The sequence below is a fragment of the Dermacentor albipictus genome, chromosome 5 (assembly GCF_038994185.2).
Source record: "Dermacentor albipictus isolate Rhodes 1998 colony chromosome 5, USDA_Dalb.pri_finalv2, whole genome shotgun sequence".
NCBI lineage: Eukaryota > Metazoa > Arthropoda > Arachnida > Ixodida > Ixodidae > Dermacentor > Dermacentor albipictus.
Genome location: NC_091825.1, coordinates 94,566,062 through 94,586,751, shown reverse-complemented (window position 1 = coordinate 94,586,751; position 20,690 = coordinate 94,566,062). Strand labels below are relative to the sequence as shown.

General features: G+C 48.5%; 1 protein-coding gene across 1 annotated transcript; it reads left to right on the top strand.

Annotated features, from left to right (window-relative positions):
* The first annotated feature begins 928 nt into the window (after positions 1 to 928).
* LOC139060329 (uncharacterized) lies at positions 929 to 20,365 on the top strand. The gene is made up of 11 exons (XM_070539432.1): positions 929 to 1,187; positions 3,826 to 4,064; positions 5,947 to 6,093; positions 9,776 to 9,899; positions 11,710 to 12,011; positions 12,857 to 13,004; positions 14,711 to 14,836; positions 15,870 to 16,063; positions 17,237 to 17,333; positions 18,008 to 18,362; positions 19,858 to 20,365. The coding sequence occupies exons 1-11, from the start codon at positions 929 to 931 to the stop codon at positions 20,132 to 20,134; spliced, it is 2,268 nt and encodes a 755-aa protein (XP_070395533.1). The 3' UTR covers positions 20,135 to 20,365.
* Positions 20,366 to 20,690: the final 325 nt, after the last annotated feature.

Here is a 20,690-nt window from a genome sequence, read left to right as displayed (position 1 = left end):
GAGCGAGTTTCAGCTGACAGCGAAGTCATTGCTCAGCGAGCATGGACGACGCACCGACATCGAAAAATGGTGCTCCAAAAATACGTCCGAAAAGCGTCCCATGTGGTTGCAGCCAGCACTGGCTGTTATTTTTCATGGTGGTGTCGCTCTCAACGTATGGTACGCTGGCTGTTTATTGGTTATTTTTCTTGTAAATTTGCCGCATGGCCGCTGACGGGTATTGGCCCACAATATATAGATGAAATTAACAAAGACATTTATTCCTGTCTAGAAAACCAAAGAAACAATTGGAGGAAAAATCAAAGGAATATATTACGTAATGTATTAAACATTTAGCGAGAAAGTCGCCTGTCTGAAATTTTGCGGGAAAAATTATTCAATGGCTGCTAACGTCGTTATCACGCTGCCTAAGATAAAAGGTTTCCAGAGAAACAGCTTCTTTTTTTTTCTCATATTTTCCCGTCGATCTTTAGGACAGCGTAAACTTTTAGAAGCTCCATTTCTCCGGTTTAGGCTACCACTAACTTCGCCAGCCACACGCCGCCTCGGTGTCTCTTCACTGGGTGTCAGCCACAGGGACGCCTGCATTGCAATTGACAATTTTTATTAGGAACACAACGCTATTGCCTTACTAAATTTCCAAAGGTATCTATTGCTTCCGTCTTATTTCTTCATTATCAATTATTTCATCTCAAAACTCGTATTCCTTTTCTTTCTCATTCCCGCATCTTCTTTCTCACCCACGCTCCAGCATTCTTAGCTTTACTTTGGTGATTCTGTCATTTAGAAGAAAATAACGCGATTGTAATCCGCACAGCTGCTTCTTGGATGAATCCCCGTAGTCGGGTAAGATCAATTGTTACGGAACAGAACAAAAGAATGCCAAGAGCTCGCGCCACCAGTTCTTCTTCCTCTTCGGTAAAAGCCCATGTATGGGATGCACGATAGAGACGAGGAAGAAGTGCGCACGTGCCACTTCATTCTCGAACTCGCGCACCCCTCGCGCGGGCCCTCGTTCCCGCGTGCCGAAATCGAGGCGCCCTTCTGCCCAGGTCGTCCACTGTCGCTCCCGCTTCCAGCAACAGCGGGGTCCTCTCGCCAGGACTCCGGCCGGAACCGACCGACCCCCCGACGAGCGACCGTGCCGGAGGCCTCGACCGCCATGAAGCCGTCCGGTTTGAACACACGTAAGCTTCAGTATATGCGCGCCACGCCCGTGGTCCATGGCGTTCGACTCTGGCGCACGCGCGACCGGTCATGTCCGAGTGGCTCCCCGGCCGTGGAGGACGGATGACGTCGGGCACCTATAGCCTCGGCGAAAGTCCTTCCGCCCGCGCACCACCGCCGCTTTTATGCGTAGCATATTGCTATCACTCAGTTCAGCCCTTGGGCGCGGCCGCGCAGCCACCATTGAGGGTATGAGCCATTGTTCGTTGCTGCGCGTCTCATATGTGGGTCTATTCTCTTTTAAGTTTGCTGTGTTTGTTATTAAGTTGCTTCTATTTTTATGCGTTGCATATTGCAATCACTCAGTTCAGCCCTTGGGCGTGGCCGGGCAGCCACCATTGACCTTTAGCGCAACCACGTGACGTGACGTCACGACAGCCGGAGGAAAAGCTAGGCCCCAACTCGCGCAATATGCAACGCATTCTTGGCTTAACGAAGCTAAGCCTGGCATTTTTCTTTTCTTTTTTTTTTTTTTTGCTGGTCGGCGTGTAGACATGCGTGGAAGGACTTTCAGCAATGGCAGGCCATCCTCTTCCGACTCCACCCGTCCTCGTATTTCGGGCGTGCGTCCTCCGAGGTCGGGCGATGCACGCTGACCAATCTCGAAAGAGTCGTGCTTCGGGGCCCACCTGCGCGTTGGCTCTTGGGAAATAGGCCCGCCTCCTTGGTCGTCGGGCGTTTCAGGGCATTGGGGAGCTTTAGACTTGGCGTACGCAGAGTTGGGGCACGCAAACCGCCGGGCTTACAAAACAACCTCAAGCGGGTTCGAAAGAACGCAAGCCGGGCTTGGCGCTTTGCGTGCGCAAGGCACTCTTGGAGGTATCCAACAAACCTGTTTGCTTACGCAAAATCTAAAACTCCGATCGGCCCAGCTCTCTCGCCGATAGTTTCCGCGCGCTCGTCGGCTGGAGTTTAACGCTTGCCAATCCCGCGGTAAAGCCCCTATTAGCTTTTCCTATATAGTTTTTACGACTAGGCTCAAGTTGTCATGCGGCTGTCCCGCCTAGTCTTCTTCGCGGAGGGAGGAAAGAAAGAAAGGAAACCAGGAGGGAGCATGTCAGCAGGCAGCTAGCCTCAGCAAGCCAACCTCCTCTAACGCCGCTCCTCCTCTCCGCCGCCTACCTGCGCATTGACTCTTGGGAAGTAGGCTCCCAATCATCTTCGGTCACGGTAGATCTTACATTGGTGCTCTCGTGACGATCTACCCTCGCTAACCGATCTATTCTCTCCCGTAGTCTTCGCGTACTATAGACCGCTAGAAGTTACTGGCTTGCCTATCACGCGGTTAGGACCTTTCTCCCAATCAACCTTTCCTTAACATCTTTTTTTTTTTCTATGACTAGACTGCAAAAGTGTCGTGTGGCGCACCTTGTTAATCATTCTCCTTCGTCCATATTTCCCGACCGCAGCGTCCGCTTTCCGCAGAAAACGCGGAATTCGAGAACGCCGGCGGTGCCGCTATTTCGAAGCACGTCGAAGAATCCCGCACTGGACGGTCGGTCGTAGTGACCGTAAATTGGCCAGCGCGAAAAGACGAATACAGAGAAGCGTGCGCGCACGACTGACATTGTCTGACCAAAGTTACGTAGCACTGGTCCTGTGTGTCTAGTCCCTCTGCTTCCGTATTATCGTTATGACTAACTTGCAATATGTCGCGGCAATTCCTCAAACATAGATACTCCCCTCGAATTGCAGTTATGTTACAATACCCTCATATATGGCGGTGCTCGCCGACTATAATTAGCTTCGGTACAAAATGTAAAAAAAAAAACAATCGCGTAAGATACAAGGGGATGACTGTATGGAATAAAATGTGATAGGAAGGCGACGGCAAACAAATACAGCTAACTACAGCTACAAGTAATTTGCCCGATGCTTTCCTTGGCTTCATTGTCTTTTGGCTTTATATGGTAATGATTAACAAAATCGAGCCCCTTGGTTCCCATTCTTCTCTCGTTTATTTATTGCGAGGGTCTCGAATCTGGCAGCCTTGATGTCATCAGGGAGCATGCTAGGGTTTATTAGCCACATGCCCGCTCTCCTAAGACCATGTGTAATGCCACGTCATCGTGCAAAAAAAAAAAAATGCTCCACATCCGTTCACCTTGGCTCCCAGTGGCGCTGGCTAACACTCCTAGGGCTAAATTTAACAAACCTAAATACCCAAGTTAGTGGATGGTTTGACAGCCGTCACGCGTAATACGGAAGGTGCGAGTACGGCTCCCACCAGCGACACGTTATCTTTTAGTCCACGTCCATTTCCCTTTCTTTATTATTTTCTACATTTCAAATTGAACTACAGCTAATTTCCCCGATGCTTTCCTTGGTTACATTGTCTGTTGGCTTTATACGGTAACACTTACTTTACCCTGCCTTTTACCTGGCTACGTTGTCTCTTGGCTTCATCCGCTTAAACACGTAACACCAATTCAACACTTCACTCAAACCAAGAGCGCAAGAAGATGAAGACGCAGAGATGCGCACCACAGTGCTCCATTCATCTCTGTGGCTCTGTTCTTTCGCGCTCTTTGGTTTGAGCAATGTTTGAGCAATGTTTGAGCAACAGAACCAAGAATGAGATGGACTCTGTTGCTGCAGCCACATTCCTGGATGACGATGATGACCAAGACAACGACTCGTCGGTGAGCAGCAGCTCATCCTTCGACCAGAGTGGTTTTCTGGAAAGTATCGGCTCTGTAGCTGAAGGTGCCGGCGACGGCCATGCATCGTCGTCCGCTTCTGACTCCGCGGCTGCAGATGACCAACCACACGCGCCTGCTGTTGCAGACGGCGCGGGAGACGCAGCGGAAGAAGCTACGATGCCGGAGCTTGATGTGGTACGTGCAGATTTGAAGGAACAACTCAAGAGCTTAGCCTCAGTGTCGTAGCCAGAAGCCTTTATTTTTGGGGGGGGAGGGGGCGGAGGCATTTGGCCGTTGGCGAGAAAGCGGAGGGGGGGAGGGTCTGCACAGGCTGCCTACTAACAGATATTTCGGGGGTGGGGGAGAGGGCGACATAGTTGTGGCCTCCGCTCTGGCTGTGGAGGGCTTGGCCGTAAACGTATTACCCGTTTCCGGAATACCGTATTACCGGGGATGGCGTATGGCAGCAGCAACGCTTCTAGCGACGTCTTGTGACGCACAGTTTAACCGTAGAGCATATATAAAGCTAACGCTGCAGTGACCTATCATATATCCTGCTAAATGGGTGGTGCAAAGCGTTTGCAACAACATAATTGTTAGCATTCGGTCTTTTTATAATCTTTTATTTGACGAGAACACCCACGCAACATAAAAGTGTTTCATAGGCATCGTAGTTGGACAAAGCTATACGCAAGGTCGCTAACAGCGTCGTTACTGCAGCCCACGGCTTCGGTAACCCTGTAATCCGTAAACTGCGCCTATATAAATGGTACCCTAAATGGTATAACTACATATATAAGTAGTCTTACCTTCTCCTAGGACTACCTATAGAGGCAGTTTGTCATGAATTACCTATGTAGGTAGCTCTACCTCGTCCTGAAACTGCCCATTTAGGCTCTCTTACATTGGCCTAAAGCTACCTGCATAAGTAGTTTTACCTTGTCTATGAACTTATTGTTTACGGATTACCGGGTTACCGGAGCCGTGGACGGCGGTAACGGCGCTGGTAGCAACATCTTGTGAAGCTTTGTCTGGCAGCGGAGCATCACAAGATGTACCCAACAGATCTGCCGTCTTAAGCTACCGGCGTTTCGGGATCCCTTGAAAGGTATATTAGCGCAGAGACTGGCTAACTCTTTTGAATTTGGTTGGTACCTGGATAAATATTGTCAGATTATATATGAAAATTTTGACAAAGTGGAGGCTTATTAGCACACGTTTACCGTGATATCGGAAGACAGAGGTATGCAGCCAAGTTGGCACACGCACTTTTCTATTGCGTGTTCAACATAAGCGCGTATATAACTGAGGCTTGCAATGACCGACTGTCTGCCACTCATGTGCTGTGACATGCGCGTAGACATCGACACAGTCGTAAAAAACACTAGCCTTTCCTTTTCTGGAGAGAACAGTCGTGCAAAACAAGGACATTTAGCGTGTTGTCGACAAAAGCGTCACAAGGTGCTGTCGAGCTGGAGAGCTGGGACCGTTACTCCGGTACGCCTTTGTCCATTATATAGCGCGTCTCCGCTGTGCTAAATATGTGCATTAACCCACGTATTCACACATACCGCACGGCTAGAAGCCCTTGTGCGACTCAACAGCATAAGGCTTCAAGATGCTATCGCGTATTCGTTTACTACTGTGGACCAATACGGCACTCATATGTACTTGTAAACGTTACCTGTTCAAAGTCAATGATCAATAGTTATTTATATTTGAAATGTGTACAACGAAACAACACATACCCGCCATGGTTGCACAGTGGCTATGGTGTTGGGCTGCCGAGCGCGAGGTCGCGGGATCGAATCCCGGCCACGGCGGCCGCATTTCGATGGGGGCGAAATGCGAAAACACCCGTGTACTTAGATTTAGGTGCACGTTAAAGAACCCCAGATGGTCGAAACTTCTGGAGTCCTCCACTACGGCGTGCCTCATAATCAAAAAGTGGTTTTGGCACGTAAAACCCCATAATTTAATTTTTTTAAACAACACATACAGACAGACAGACACAGAGACACATACAGACAGACAACTATATATCCACACTTTCGGGCACCTATGTTATTCCACGCAGGTCGTCGATCTCAGCGTTCCGGGTCCATCGATGAGCAGCGAGGTCCACCACAGCTACCAGCTGCGATCGCGCATTCCGCGGCCTCCGAACGCCTTTATGCTGTTTGCACAGGAGAGAAGGCGATCGGTGGCCGCCGAGAATCCCAATGTACGTGCAGCCAGTTACCCGTTTATAAGAGCACCACGTGCGTACATGTCTGCGGGGGGGGATGTGAACTTCCTTAGCGTATTCGAAATGCTCTGTCGGAAATTCGGAAAGCTTTCCTTTCAAAATGTGGCTCTAATTTTCGTTGCTGCATTGGTCCTCGGCAGCACTGAATTCTCCCTTTGCGTTGGTAGTTCCGCAGGCAAGAGCTACGCGCAACTTCAGTATGCGTAATCACGCTTAAATCATTTGGCTCCACTTTTCGGCGCATTCAAAATGAGTCGATCTTCCTTTTAATTTTCAGCTTATTTCGCTGCGAAGTAGCCACAATTAATAAAGGGAAAATCAGACGTCCACCCAATCGTAGCAATTGCGACAAAGGTTCCTCGAAAGAAAAGTTTTGCAGTTGAAGAAAAATTCGCCCTGATCCGGGACTCGAACCCAGGACCACCGCCTTTCCGGGGCAGCCGCTCTACCATCTGAGCTAACCAGGGGGCTAGCAGATGGCAGGGCGAAGTCGAACTTATCAACAACTCGAAGCAAAGGCAAGAGTTTTCACGTAATAGTTCTGCGGAAACCGGCAAAGTGAAGAGAAGTAATTAATAAAGGCAAAATCAGACGTCCATCCAATAGTTTAGCAAGTGCTACGATTGGATGGATGTCCGATTTTCCCTTTTTTCATTTCATTTAATTTTTGTACCCTTAGGGCCAAAGGCATTAGAGAAGGGGGTGGGTACAAAGATTTGAAAAACAGGAAAATGCAGCAAATAGTTAGCGTATAACACATCTAGGTGGTTCCTGAAGTAACAGTATTAGCTAAAGTAGTGCAAAACAGGCAATTATCTTCAATGGCGGCGGTTGGTCCGGGAAGGTGGTTCCAGCCATATGCTGTACGGAGAATGAAAGACTGAAAACAAGATTTTGTTCGACAGCAAATGATTGTAACTTTATGTCGGTGATCAATGCGGGCAGAGACTTATGAAGGCTCGGATATCAAGATGGATCGCAAGTAGGGATTGTGATAATAAATTTTATGAAATAAACAAAGACGAAAATACTGACAGCGATGGGCGAGCTGAGGCAGGTGCAATGTATTTTTCATGGATGTTACACTGGATGCCCTGCTGTGATTTCCTGTACTAAACCATGCAGCGTTGTTCTGAACGAGTTCAAGAGATTTAATTAGAACTTCAGTACCCGGATCCCATATTGAAGCAGCGTATTCTAATTTTACTCTTACTGAAGGGATGCACAAGGGTGTCTTCAGTGAAATCGGGGCGGATGAAAAGTTAGGACGAAGGTAGTCAAGCGTGCGGTTGGAGTTGTTAATTATTTGTTCAATGTGTAAAGACCATGAAAGTGAAGACGTTATGTGAACACCTAAGTATCGGTATGATGTTACGGTTTCGAGCGGCACGTTGTTAAGATGATAGAGGGCAGGAGAAGATGCCACACGGTAGAGACACATAGCTTGCTTAGTAGCGTTTAGTTCCATGTGCCACTTCCTACACCGTGCAGACACTGCGTCAATATCATTTTGTAGCATGTTAGTGTCGTTAAGGTCTGTAATTTCACGAAAAATAACGCAGTCATCGGCAAACAGGTTAATATTAGACGAAACACAAGCAGGAAGATCATTAATATCGATCGAAAAGAGAAGGGGACCTAATACTGAGCTTTGCGGCACACCAGAATGAACAGGGCTGGTAAAGGATTCTTGGTCATTACATGTTACGCACTGTGAGCGGTTCAGAAGAAATTGTTCTATCCACGAAAGAATGTTACGATCTATGTTAAGTTGACTAAGTTTAAAGAGAAGTGATTTATGGCGGACTTAATCGAATGCTTTCGAGAAATCGGGGAAAAAGCAATCTGGGCATTAGCCGCGGTCTAGAATGAGATTAAGTTTATGGGTGAAACAGAGTAACTGAGTTTCACACGAGAAAGTCTTCGTAAAACCGTGTTTATAAGGTGAAAAATAAAGGAATTTGATTCAACGAAAGTTACTAAGTGGGAGTACAAGATGCGTTCGAGAATTTTACGTGGTATGATTGTTAGTGATATGGGTCGCTAATTGTTAGGCGAGTCTTTTTTACCGGATTTATGGATGGGAACCACCTTCCCGACCTTCCAATCAGCAGGGATCGTGTGGGTGTCCAGTGACTGCTGAAATATATTAGCCAGAATAATAGACGAATAAAAAACAGTGCTCTTTGGGAACTTAGCAGTAATGAGGTCAGGGACGCGACTTGACGACACATTACAATTCTCTATTACTTCTCTCCACCTTGCTGGTTTCCGCAGAACTATTACGTCAAAGTAGCTGCACTGCGCATAATAATAAAAAGTGTTTGTATGATGTCAGTTCCGCGCATATCTGTTCATAATCACCTGTCTCAAATCATTTCCCACAACAAAAAACACAGCTTAATAACGCTTAATTTAAGCTCGTGTAAATCAGCAAACAACCTCCGATTACCTAAAAACAAATTAAAATTAAAGTGAACATAATATTCCTGTACTGTGTTAACTTTCTCTAATTATTTCTTCAATCACCCACTAGCGCAGGCTTTATAAAAAAATTACTCGAGCTTTTAGTGATTGTAATCGCCTTGTTAAAGCCGCATGATAAATTGTAGTCCTCTTAATTTGCACTCGTGGGTTAAGTGCAAAACCAAGTGTACGTTCTGGCTATTATATTTGTCAGTATGATTCATAAACCAGGCTCTTTGCGTGTAAGAAGCCTAGAACTACACTAGCACATCTTATGTAGAGATCTCGAGTAAAGAGTTTTTGATTGCATGAACAAGAGCATGTTTAAGTGCGCCATAACCAAGGCCTCGGCTTTTCATGGCCACAACCAAAAATTAACTAATGTATTTATTAATGCCTAATGAAGATGCGTGGTGCATGCGCATGATAGACGGCTCCAGTTATTACATGTTTTGTATTCTCGATGTTCGACGCCATGGTGCCTCTCATGCACGCAGTCATTAGTGCAGCAAAGTCGCAGCTGACGTGCAACGTCCCATCCCGTGCATCTCGTGTTAACGTCTTGTTCTCCTTTCTTAGAGAGTTTTAGTTGAGCGTGTTTACGCTCCGCTAAGCAGTTAAGCGGAGCGGAAGCGCGAATGCGCATGCGCCGTCCGCTTAGCCGTAAGCGGGATAGCGGAGCGAGGAACACGGTCCGCTTAGCGGAGCGTGCCGCGCAGCGCTTTGGCTAGCGTTGGCGTCAGAACGGATTGGATTGAATGCAAAAAGCAAGCGCGCTGGCTAACACGTCGTATTCCCCAAGACGGCGCTTTGTTTTCCATTGGATAAAATGGACCGGTAGCGCATTACAAGCGCACGTCTGGAGAAATAGTTATATATATACATATATACGTTTTACTGTATAAGAGTGATCATAAGGTGTTTTTATTTCCTTTCATTACCCTGAATTTGGCCAGGGGGCGCTGCAACTACAAAAGTTTCGCTCCGCTACGCTAAACGTATAACTAAAACGTGAAAATCGCCCGCCGCTCCGCTGTGGCTTAGCGGGGCAGCTCGGAGCGGAGCGTACCGTAAGGACGCTCAACTAGCGCCGTAACCACGTTTCGATCACAATACCCTCGAGTCCAGCTTTTAGCAATAGCGTATAGCCACAATATAATAACGCCCTGCTTCATCGGCGCACCCCGCGCAGGAAAACAACCAGCGCGTGAGCAGCCGGCTGGGTAAGCTGTGGCGATCCCTGAGCGCTGCCGACAAAGAGCCCTACCTGCGCAAGGCGGCCGAAGCTGCCGCTGTCCACAGAAGAAAGTATCCAGGTATGCTTACTGTCACACACACACACAAAAAAAAAAATACTCGAGTAAATGTTTTTGCACGATAGCGTTAAGGGCCCCGTGTTGCAGAATATCCGGTGTCGGCGTCGGCGGCGTTGTCCGTTAGGGAAAAATCATCCCTAACCACGCATACCGAACCACGAAGGTCCTCCTCCGCGTGGCGCATAGGCGTTACTGAAATAATTGACTTTCTCAAAGTGAAATGCATTAGAAAATTGGCAACGTACGACTTACGCACAACCTACAGATGCGATAGCCTCGGTTTGTGATTTTAATGGACGAGAAAACGTAATTCTGTTACGCAGAAACTAAAACCCCTTTTCCAGCCGCCGTTTGATGACCTAGTAGGAGCGGCGCACCCCGCTCGGTTCCTTGCAACGCCATCTAGATGGCGCTTGCCTCCGTGCATCCGCGGCAGCAGCGGCGCCCGCTGTAGGGGGGGGGGGGGGGCGTAGAAAAGCCAGAAAGCTCGCCTTCATGCATAGCGTTCGCCGCGGGCGTTTCCAGGAAAACATTACGGTTACATCAGCTGCAGTTGCCGAGAAGCTTGAGAAGCAGTCAGGGATCTTTGAATGATGTCGCGTTCCACTCTTAAAGGCGCACTAAAGGCAAATATTGAGCCGAGCTAAAGTGATACATTAGTGCTCGAGAATCTCTAAGGCGTAAATATTATCGCGAACAGAGCCTTAATAATCGAGAAATTGAGGTGAATGCAGGATACGATTTAGAGATTTCCCCGGGACATTCAAGCATTTGCCCGATGACGAAAGCACTCCTCAGTTAAATTCTGTCATTAGTACTCAACTACACGTTGAAAAAAACATCCTTGTATTGTATTATAATATGAAATAAAATGCTACATGCCCAGTTCTATTTCATTTTTAGAAAAAAGAACTCATCGAAGTTACCCTTGTCAACCTCGCGGGTGGTCGAAAGGTTTCGTTTTCTCTCGACTCTGCACCGCCCGGGCTTTCGCGTTTCAGTAGTTTCGTTATCGTGCAGTGCTGCGCTGCTTTTGCTGCGCTGCTTCTGCTTTTGATTATGATGGCTATATAAGTTGCAATATATTTTGTTTACTTTTCATATAAATAAATGTAGCTGCTGGTGCGTCAGTATTTGCACCCGGCGTTCAAACAAATGAAAACAAGATCGCTGTAACGCGCGACGACACAAAGAAAGGCAGGACCGACGGTTCTTAAATACTGCAAACATGGCAACTCCGCCAACGAGCCCGGTTAAAGCACCACACTTTCATTTGTCTGTCGCGCGCGCTCGTCAAAATTGGTTGCGCGTCGCGTCACGCGGGCGCGCAAAAAAGCACATGACAAAATAATCATAATAATGAGGAATTGCCTTGGCATCCAAGATTGGTAGCTGAAAGCGCGATCTCTGAGGCTTCGGACAAGCCAACGACGACCGCTAACAAATGTGGAAGAAAAAAGAGGAGTTATAAAATGCGGATCCTGACTCTTGAAAGATGTTATTCTAAAGAAGCCGCGTTGCCTCACTTGCACGCTAGCAACAGCGCCGCGGCGCCACTTGTATTTCAATTAGAAACTATACCGACGCTCGACACGCATGCGCCGCCGCCGCCGTCGCCGTGCTGTCCCGGTATTGACGTGCATGCGCCACCCACGCGTGGAGGCTTAAGTTTTGCAGAGACTCGGAAACACGCGTCCTTTTGCAAGAAGGAGAGGAAGGCAAACGGACCTCCGGTGACTGAATGTAGGAAGCTCGGTGGTGTGACTAGCGCGAACAAGCGTTACCGAGACGGCCGTCCGTCATCCCGCAGGCTACGTCTACAACCCGCGCGAGGCCCGCCGACGCAAGGAGCAGGAGCGCAGGGCCAAGGCGGTAGCCAGCAAGATGGACGGCTCCGGCGACCACGAGCCAAGTGCTTCCACGGCCGCGACGCAGGATCGAAGCAGCCCGGACTTCCAGCAGCTACCCCACTCGCTGCCTACGCCGCAGAGGAACAGGCGACGGGCAGCCAGTGCTGCCCGGTCTTCGGGCGCCGGTCAGGCGACGCCGACGAGGCCGACGGCCACTGTCTCGGCCACTGCATCGGCTCGCTCGGCTGCGCAGCCATACAGCGTACGTGAATGCCGCGTGCCTCGAACGTGCCGCGTTCGAGCGTTCCACACAACGAAGCTCGCGTGCAAGACGCAAAGAATCGACCTGTCCCTCACCCAGTATAGGCCGCAGAAACATATAAAAAATTTTATTCTAATGACAGACGCCAGGTTCGCAACTGTCAAGCGATATACCGGTGAATTAAAAAGTGAATGAAGCACTTTTGTCCCCTTGTTTAACGGCCAAGTGGGGAACGCCGTATATATATCTGGTTAGGCTGTGAAGTGGGCTTCTTCTTACAAACACTCATATTGCGGAGAAGCCAGCTTTCAAAAACGCGAACCTGCGAATGCGTTGACGTTCGCATTTATGCAAAACGTGTTGATTACTTTCGTTCTACACACTTATGATACCCTAAGTGTTTGGTCTGCATATTTCACAGCCAGCGAAATTCTTCGTGCGATCTCCGACTTACGCCGAAAGTGTGACGTGGTTCTAGACCTAAACCTAAAAGGCCTAAAACCTAAACCACTCGGTACGGTAAGAAAAAAAAAAAATACTGCCCGGAGTGTTTTAGTGAAGTCTGCGCTGTATTCATTTGCCAGAAATGGCGCCTCTACGAATTCATGGCGCCTTCTTCCACTCTCATAGTTAACTCTGTAGACGGTCGGCATGGCCGGTGGTCGAAGCTTCGATCTCGGGCTCAGCGGAGAAACACCGACCGCTACGGGCAAGAGGCTTGTTTGATGAATTCATTAAACACCAATTGATTGATTGATTGATTGATTGATTGATTGATTGATTGATTGATTGATTGATTGATTGATTGATTGATTGATTGATTGATTGATTGATTTCGCGACCAGGTGCACCGGTTTCCCGGCCCTCTGCCCCCATCACTGCGTGGGGCCCCCGTCAGAGGAAGCACTGCGTCCGCCGCTCAGTCCGCTGCAGCTCATCCATTCAGCCAGCCGAGCCCGCTGGTTGCCTGTGGCAGAGACTGCGCCGCCGTGCGTAAGTACACGACCGCCCCACCCACCATTCGCTATGGACTCAAGGTTAGGTGCGGTGGCTGGAATTCGCAAACGCATTTGTTCAGTTATACCTCTAATGCCCAATGCATAATACATGCTACGCTGATCTTGATGCCTCAATAATTATTTTAGCGCAAGGAGCTTGACGCAAATCCCACAGTAGCATTTTTGATTCGCTGGAGTGAAGTTTCAGCTCAAGTAGATAGTTCAACAACGGAATTACGAATTAATCATTTACTATACTAATTATGTCGTGCCTGGTTGATGTTGTCGTTGTTATTGTCGTCCCTCTCGTCGTTGTCGTCGTTTTTGTTGTTGTCGTTAAAACATTTTTCATGAACTATTTTTCACTGTCCAGATAGTAAAATTTTCCAACCGAGTACAAATATACAGAAAATACGCGCTTCGCATATCAAAATGATAATATCAATAATAATAGGGTGTAAAAGGATCAGTGGAATAAACAAAGCAACAAAGGCGTTAGCGGGCAGATAGCGGCACTGAAAACATATTCAAGACGAATCAAATAACGGTGACAACAAAAGCAGTGCGAATCGAAAAAAAAAAACGATATCGAATCTGGTGAACATCAAATAGATGTGTACGATAACCTCGGAACCTCCTTTGTCCTGCTGACTCGTGGCTGTTCAAAAAGATCTTTGAATAATTTTTGTACGCTTTATTTTATTACAACGCAAGCCTCTAAGATAACTCTACGACGACGTTCAATCACTCAATGGCTTCATGTTTCTGGTCCAGTGGTTATCGATTCACAGTGGTTATCGTCACTTAGATCGCATTTGTTTATAATCAGCCCGTCAATAATTAAGTAGAAAAGAATATTTGAAACAAGCATACTAAAAAAAATCAAGAATTTCGAATACTGGTTATTTAATTGGGAACCATGTCGAGTAGCTGGACTCGACCGCTCGACGAAGCGGTGTGCCAAATTCTGAAATAAAAGGACCGATTGTAATGAACAATATTTTCGATTTCGTATTCCTGTTTCAAGCGTAATATATAAGGCTTGTAAAACCAAACATGGCGCACATACATTTCTTGGATATGATATGCGACGTTAACGCTATTGGCAATGTTTGTGATGGGTGTGTGATTGATTATATATTCTACCTGTTAAGATAATTGTTATGTGTAAGGGGGAAATACTCTCATGAATACATCCTGATTACTTACGATGGGCAAAATCAAAATCAATTTTTTCAGCCGTACACAGGATCCAAGTCTCACGCGAACACTCAATATCAACTTCAAGAATAAATTCAGCAAATCAACCTCAACTTCTTCACGACCTTCACGACCTGAAAGTTCTTTCTTCGCTCTCGGGTATCATCGGACATAAACACAAAGAAGAAATAGGAAAAAGCAATTGTAAGTGAATACGAGACAATTTCTAGTTGGCATAAAATGGTAACATTAATTCCCGCTCCCATGCCCGTTCCCTTGGCTGAGGTGTGATGAATTTGGAGGTAGCCTGCTCAAAGGAGGTCTACTTTTCCCATTTCCTATATTTCATTAAATTTCTGAAGTCAGCCGATTTGTTGTCATTTGTGTTGTCTCTGCTGCTTGTTGTTGTAGCGTGTTGCTGTTTGTCGTTGCTGTCGTTGTCACTGTTGTCGTCGTTGTGTAAACCCTACAGCTGAAACGCGGTTTCCTTCGTCTCCGTAGCTCATCCGCAAATGAACGGTCCTGGCTTGCCACACGCAGCCGACGGAAGCGCCCGACAGCTGGGGTGGTTCTTCGACGCCACACAGGCAGCGGCTGCTCACGTGACTTTGGGAGTGGCCGCAACACGTGAGTGTCGTTATTTCTGCCCTCCTGTGCAGGGGCTCTCTCTTTTTCTCGCAAAGGGCATGCATTAAAACAAACACTTCATATTCCCGCCAGATACCACGTCCTAAATGTTTATTGCGAAGCACCACTTTAAAGAAAGAAATCCTCAAATTAAAGAAAAAAATTCGACGATATAGAGGACATTTGTAAAGACAAACATGGGCGCATTACAGGCATGCATCATTTACAACGACGCCGAAAATCGTAGAAACGAAGGTCTATGGCGGGTAAATTTGTGCGCTGTCGCATTTGTTTTAAGTGTGCCCCAAGAGTCTTACGAACGGAAACATTTGTTTGTGTACTGTCTCCATTAAGAAAGACACGCACACAAAGTCGTCAGTGGTGCCATCATTTTTCTTTTTAAGACAGCCTGTAACATTCAGTATTTACTTCGCGACAAATATTTCTTCGAATTCGCAATGATTCGTCCAAGAAAGATTAGAAATTTGCTGAAAAATCCGCCATCTGCCAGAAGAGCATCTTCTCTGCTAAAGAAAGCCTAAGTCACCTAAGTCTAGCAGAAAATTCACTAGAACGGCAAGAGACGGTCTCGCTTCAGAATTATAACGGTTGGCTTAAACGGTTAGCTCCTCCTATCGCTATGGCCTTGATTGCTTCCTCCTTGACACCGTACAGGGTCATTCTCATCAAAACCCAGCACAACCATACGCTTCCCGGTGGACTACCGTCAGAAGAGCCTGAACAGTCCACCAGATGAGCCGCGGACTGAGGGCTCCCTAACTTTGTGGCACCTTCTACAATTAAAGAGTTCACGCTACATCCGCAGTAGGAATGTGCGTTTGTGGAGCCGCCTGATCTCGGAAGCAGCGATTTGCGTTCATTTATTAACTGAAACGCCTTCTGGTGGTGTCTGGGCGGTGCTTCTAGGTTTCCTAACGAACAACTTTGCACTGTTCGCTGCGCACATTTCCGTTTCTTGCTTCGTTGCCGAAGTCGCGGTGTGCATTCGCGAACTATGCGCGCCACGACGCAGCGGTGTTGTGCTGGCCGCTTCTGGCTACGGCTGGACCTTCGACCTTGACGCCATCTTTGCCCCTGCTACTGCCCACGGCTGTGACCCCCGCGGTGGCCAGACACCACTTCGCTGTGCCAGGACCGCCGATGCCATCGACCAGGCATGACGCAACAGCCGGACCTGACTCGATGCAGTTCTTCAGTGCGATGCAGGCGAGTTTCTGAACTCCAGTTGTCCACGGTCGCTGTTACCTGTTCAAAATGAGTTCCAATGAAATCCAGTTATCCGATATATCGCCTTACTGCCCGTTTCTCGTGGTCCCCTGCCAAGTGCATGCATCTGGGACTGGAATATTCCAAGTGCAGTAGCCACGGATAGCACGAAGTGTAACAAGGGGAAAATCCGCACGGTACCGTTCAGGGCAGCATACACGATGACCGTGTTATCCGGACCAGCTTGTTGAGGCAAATAGCACTGCAAAGGTCACGCCACCACTTGGCTGTGGATTCTTAGTGATATCGCCTTATAAACGACAGACAAGGCAACTGTTTCAAGTCCTACTCACGAAAGCGACGAATACGATACCCCGTTCCGGAGTCGTCGTATTCTGGACTCTAAATTCCGCCGTGTTGGCGTTGAGTCAATCAGAACGCGCGTACCAGACCTTTGAGCCAATCAGAGCTGAAAAAGATGGCGAATTAGAAAACATAGCAAAAATTAACCGCGTCCAGATAAGCATCCCTGCTCTCTTTCACCTTTCTTCTTTTCCTCATGTGTGTCACATACTGCTGACCTATGTTCAGCCGTCGGCCGCGCCGATCAGTTACGAAGCCGTAAGCAGGCTTTGTATGCTCTTTCAATGAATCTGCCAACGCATTGGGTTGCACAAAGCGTCACTAGACGGCGCTACCAGCGCTGCTGCTCCCATTGTATGTCTCCGATATTCCGAAAAGGCGGGTGTTCGCGTCTGGACAGGCTGTAAAAAACATTCAGCGTAACGAAAATGTACCGGCGGAAACATACAATGAAACGTCTACAGAAGAATAAAAATGAGTTGGATGAGATGACGGCAGAGAATTGTATGGTGCGACGGAACAGGGAAATTTGCAGACAGAGGATGAAGTCAGACCGCACAAGACAGGGACAATTTAACTGGATATCGCCGAGGCTGAGCTTTGTCTCCTGCAGCGGGCATAGAATGATGATGATGATGATTATGATGATGATTATGATGATGATGATGGAACATTGGAGGTGGCGTATGCCGTAGCACTGGTTACATTTTGCGGCACCGTCGTCAGTCATAACGCCTACCATGTATAACTTCATACACGGGATAGCCCTCGAATCCCGTCCTCCATGGCGACCTTCCCTATGCAATGCAGCACGAGCAACAGAGGAGCAGCATCAACGCCACCAGGAGCACACTGAACGGAACCGGGATTGCGACCACGGCAAGCCGCCAGCAGCAGCAGACCGCGAGTAAGACGACCACGAGATGCGCTATTGCGCTATACCTAACTTCATTTTACGGGTTCCCTTGGCTTCTACATCAATGCCGTTAACGCTCGGGATTGTCTCTATACTCCCCCACGTTCTACACTGTTTCAAAACTCTTTGGCACAGGAATATAAGCTACAGCTGGCGTCAGCCAATTGCAGGAGTGATAGTGAGAACGCACTTGTACAACGACGAGCGTCCTTAGCATCTTAGCACCGTCGGCTACATCTCGAGAGCCAGAACACCTTTAAGTGCTTCCGTTAGCATTGCATTCTGTATAAGGAATGTAGAACTAAGCACACAAAAACGTAGACACACATACATGTCATAGACGTCGCATTTGGTCTTTTAAATAGCGAGCATGCGCTCTCAAGCTCGTTACCGCACATCCACGGTACACCAACACCGCCGCGACTTAAACACGCCGGCACCCCTTAAAACTATTCAGCTATCGCGCATCTTTCTGCTCAGTCCGGTGCATATCCCCCGGGGCTCCTATAGCAATGCTCGTCGCCGCACGCGTCAGGCTTCACTGCACAGCGGCACAGAGGCTCGATACGAACGTCTAGCGAAAGCATTCGCCACACCTTTGAGCGATATATGTGAGAAGCGTGCAGTCTTGGGTCGACACCATGCGCACGTTGTGCCTCGCCCAGCGCCGCACCGGGGCCCAGCCCGTGCTGGGGCCTCCAGCGCGGCCGCAGCGCTGTGGCCGCCGGCAGCGGGCCAGCCCGCGCAGCGCCGGGACGCCGGCGGCCCTTTCCAGCAGTGCGCCTTCGCGACCTCGGGCCACGAGATGGCCGGCACCGCCGTCGCCTGTCCCTACGCGGCGGCGCAGGTGTGCTGTGCGGGCGCCGGCGCTCAGGGCTTCGGCGCCCAGCCCTACGGCGCGCTGCTCGGTGCGTCCGCGGGCCACGGTGGCGGCGCCATCTTGATGGGCACGCCGACGCTGTTCCCGGAGCCCGCTACCAACGGCTCGAACCACGCGCGCGGACGACCTCCTGCTGACCGGTCAGTCCTGTTCCCATTGCGTACGCGCAATATTCTATAGAACCGTGTTGTAACTAACGAGTCGGGACTGGGCAGAGTGATCGCTGTAGCTACAACAGAATGCTAATTTGGGCCGGTTTGGTCATTGCTCAAAGAGTAGTTGTCATAGCTTGAGCATGATGTGTCCTGTTCTTGATAAACGTTACGGTTGTGAATCGTGCGTGTCGGCGTCTTTTGTCCAGTTTAATACATCGCTTCTTCGACTATGATGCAACGCGTTTGCTACGAAGAGACGCATGGCAGCTAGATGGTATTTCATAATTACGGTGTACTTCAAGCAGCAGAACAAGACAGCGGTACAGACATGGTCGAGAGCTTGACTAGCTGTGTATTTCCGGCGGCCCGCGTCCTGGTTGTAAGTGTATGCAATGCAAGTCACTCAACAGATTTGGCACAGCTAACAATTGAAACGGCTTTAAAAGTTCACAAGACCGCAATAGAGTGCAGATATGTAGAAACATGAAATGCCCAAAATATTCTAGACGAGGCCCCTTCGCCCATTTGTCGAATTTCACAACTGCGGACCAGCTTAATAGGCAGCATTAAATTAAAAAAAAGATATTTTGAAAGATCGGCCAAATTTCAAGAACTTTCAGTTGGCAACGCCGGCAGTGTACTCCTTTCCAAAAACACACGCATTCATGGCACTTAGTCGTAACATCCGTGCTGCGATTCAGTAGTGTTTTGGCTTGCAAAACACTGCTAAAATCTAGCACGCATTATTTTTTGAAGCTTCCCTGGATACGCGCTTTTCCAGCGATACAAGCACACTTGAGTAACAAATATTTCGCGTGGAATAATAAGCGCAAAGTTAAGACGAGACAGTGACACAGGCAACAAACAGGTGCTAAGGGAAAAGCGTCTGTCCCTCGTACGCGTGTCACTTGTCCCGTCTAAAGTGTGGGCTCATTATTCTGCGCGAGAGTGAACCAACTAGCCCAGCAGAGTTCTCTACTAGAATAGTTTAGACGCAGCACGCCTCGCAGCAGCAAACTTGGAACAGCAAATAATAAGCAACGAACTCTTTGTATGGATAACAGTGACTTTCACAGAGACTAGGCTGTTGTCAATTTCATCCACTTCAATAACTATTTCTTTATATAGTTGCTCGTAGCAAGTATTCCTCTCTCATCATTTAACCATCAGAAAACTTTCAACGGAAGTTACGAAGTCTGCCGCGCGATGCATTTTCGCGGATTGAACTAATTGCTCTAACATTTGGCGCAAGTAAAAAACCGTAAAACGGGCCCAAATTCGTAGTACTCACGAAAAAAAGAAAAATCGGGAGAGTTCGCAAGTATGAATAGGTATAATAATACCCTCCACCTTTATACTTCTCTAAAAATTAAAATCGCTAGGGACACTTCTTTTTTTTTTTACCGAACAACGCGCCCTAATACTCCCCGAAACAGGAATACTCGACTTCAACTACCCAACCTCCTCGGACAACTCGCAGATACCACTCTCGGCCCCTGGTGCAGCAACCGGCTGTGCAACAGCAACAGCCGCAACAACAACAGCAACAAGCCGCTGCCCGGCAGCCGCAGCCTTCGCAGCTGGGCATGGCCGGGTGGCACCAGATGAGCGCACCGTGGGGCGGCCCTTTCGGCCCGGACGTCGACCTCGCCATGCAGATGATGATTGGCCGCTCGGCTCCACAGCGGCAGCACTCGACGACACCGACGTACACGGCTGCGTCCGGGAACGCGCCGCCCTTTCGACGCCCGACGTAGCCGCACCAGCCTCGGTGACAGTCGTCGCACTCAAGCGGAGTCTGGAAGGAGGAGGCCGGAGCTGCGGCTCGTCTAGCGACGCGCAGCAGAAGTGTGGGAGCTGATGACGATGTCGATCCTTCCGGGTGCGACTCTCGGAGAGCTGCGCGGTGTCTGCGTGGTTGCCGGTGCATGCGTGTGGCGATGTGCTCAAAAATAAAGCCGAGAAAAGGCCTGTTGTTCCTGAATGCAGGAAGCTCGTCGTGTCTATCCCTTCATAAATGATAAGCAACAATATATATCTTGGGCAAGGGCCAACGTTTCGACAAGGGGGAGTTCGTCTTCGCCAGGACTCAAGTCCAGGAATTCTGGACATTGTACTTTCGGCCGTCTGTCAAACTTCGGCGCAAGGCACCAGCGTAACTCGATGGGCAGCACTATCAAATATTTCGAGAGATCGATTGAACTCAACCTTGCCGGACGTACAAGAGAGTTATATCCATCTATCCATCCATCAATCCATTGAACTTCAACTTTCAGTTAGCAACGACGAGAGGGAATACTCCCCTCTAATTAA

What these genes read in the sequence shown, in the direction of transcription:
- LOC139060329 (XM_070539432.1), top strand. Translation starts at nt 929, where the DNA reads ATGTATGGGATGCACGATAGAGACGAGGAAGAAGTGCGCACGTGCCAC. An exon ending in TTTGGGAGTGGCCGCAACAC is followed by an intron (nt 14,837 to 15,869) that starts GTGAGTGTCGTT and finishes GCCACGACGCAG; the next exon opens with CGGTGTTGTGCTGGCCGCTT. An exon ending in AGTTCTTCAGTGCGATGCAG is followed by an intron (nt 16,064 to 17,236) that starts GCGAGTTTCTGA and finishes TATGCAATGCAG; the next exon opens with CACGAGCAACAGAGGAGCAG.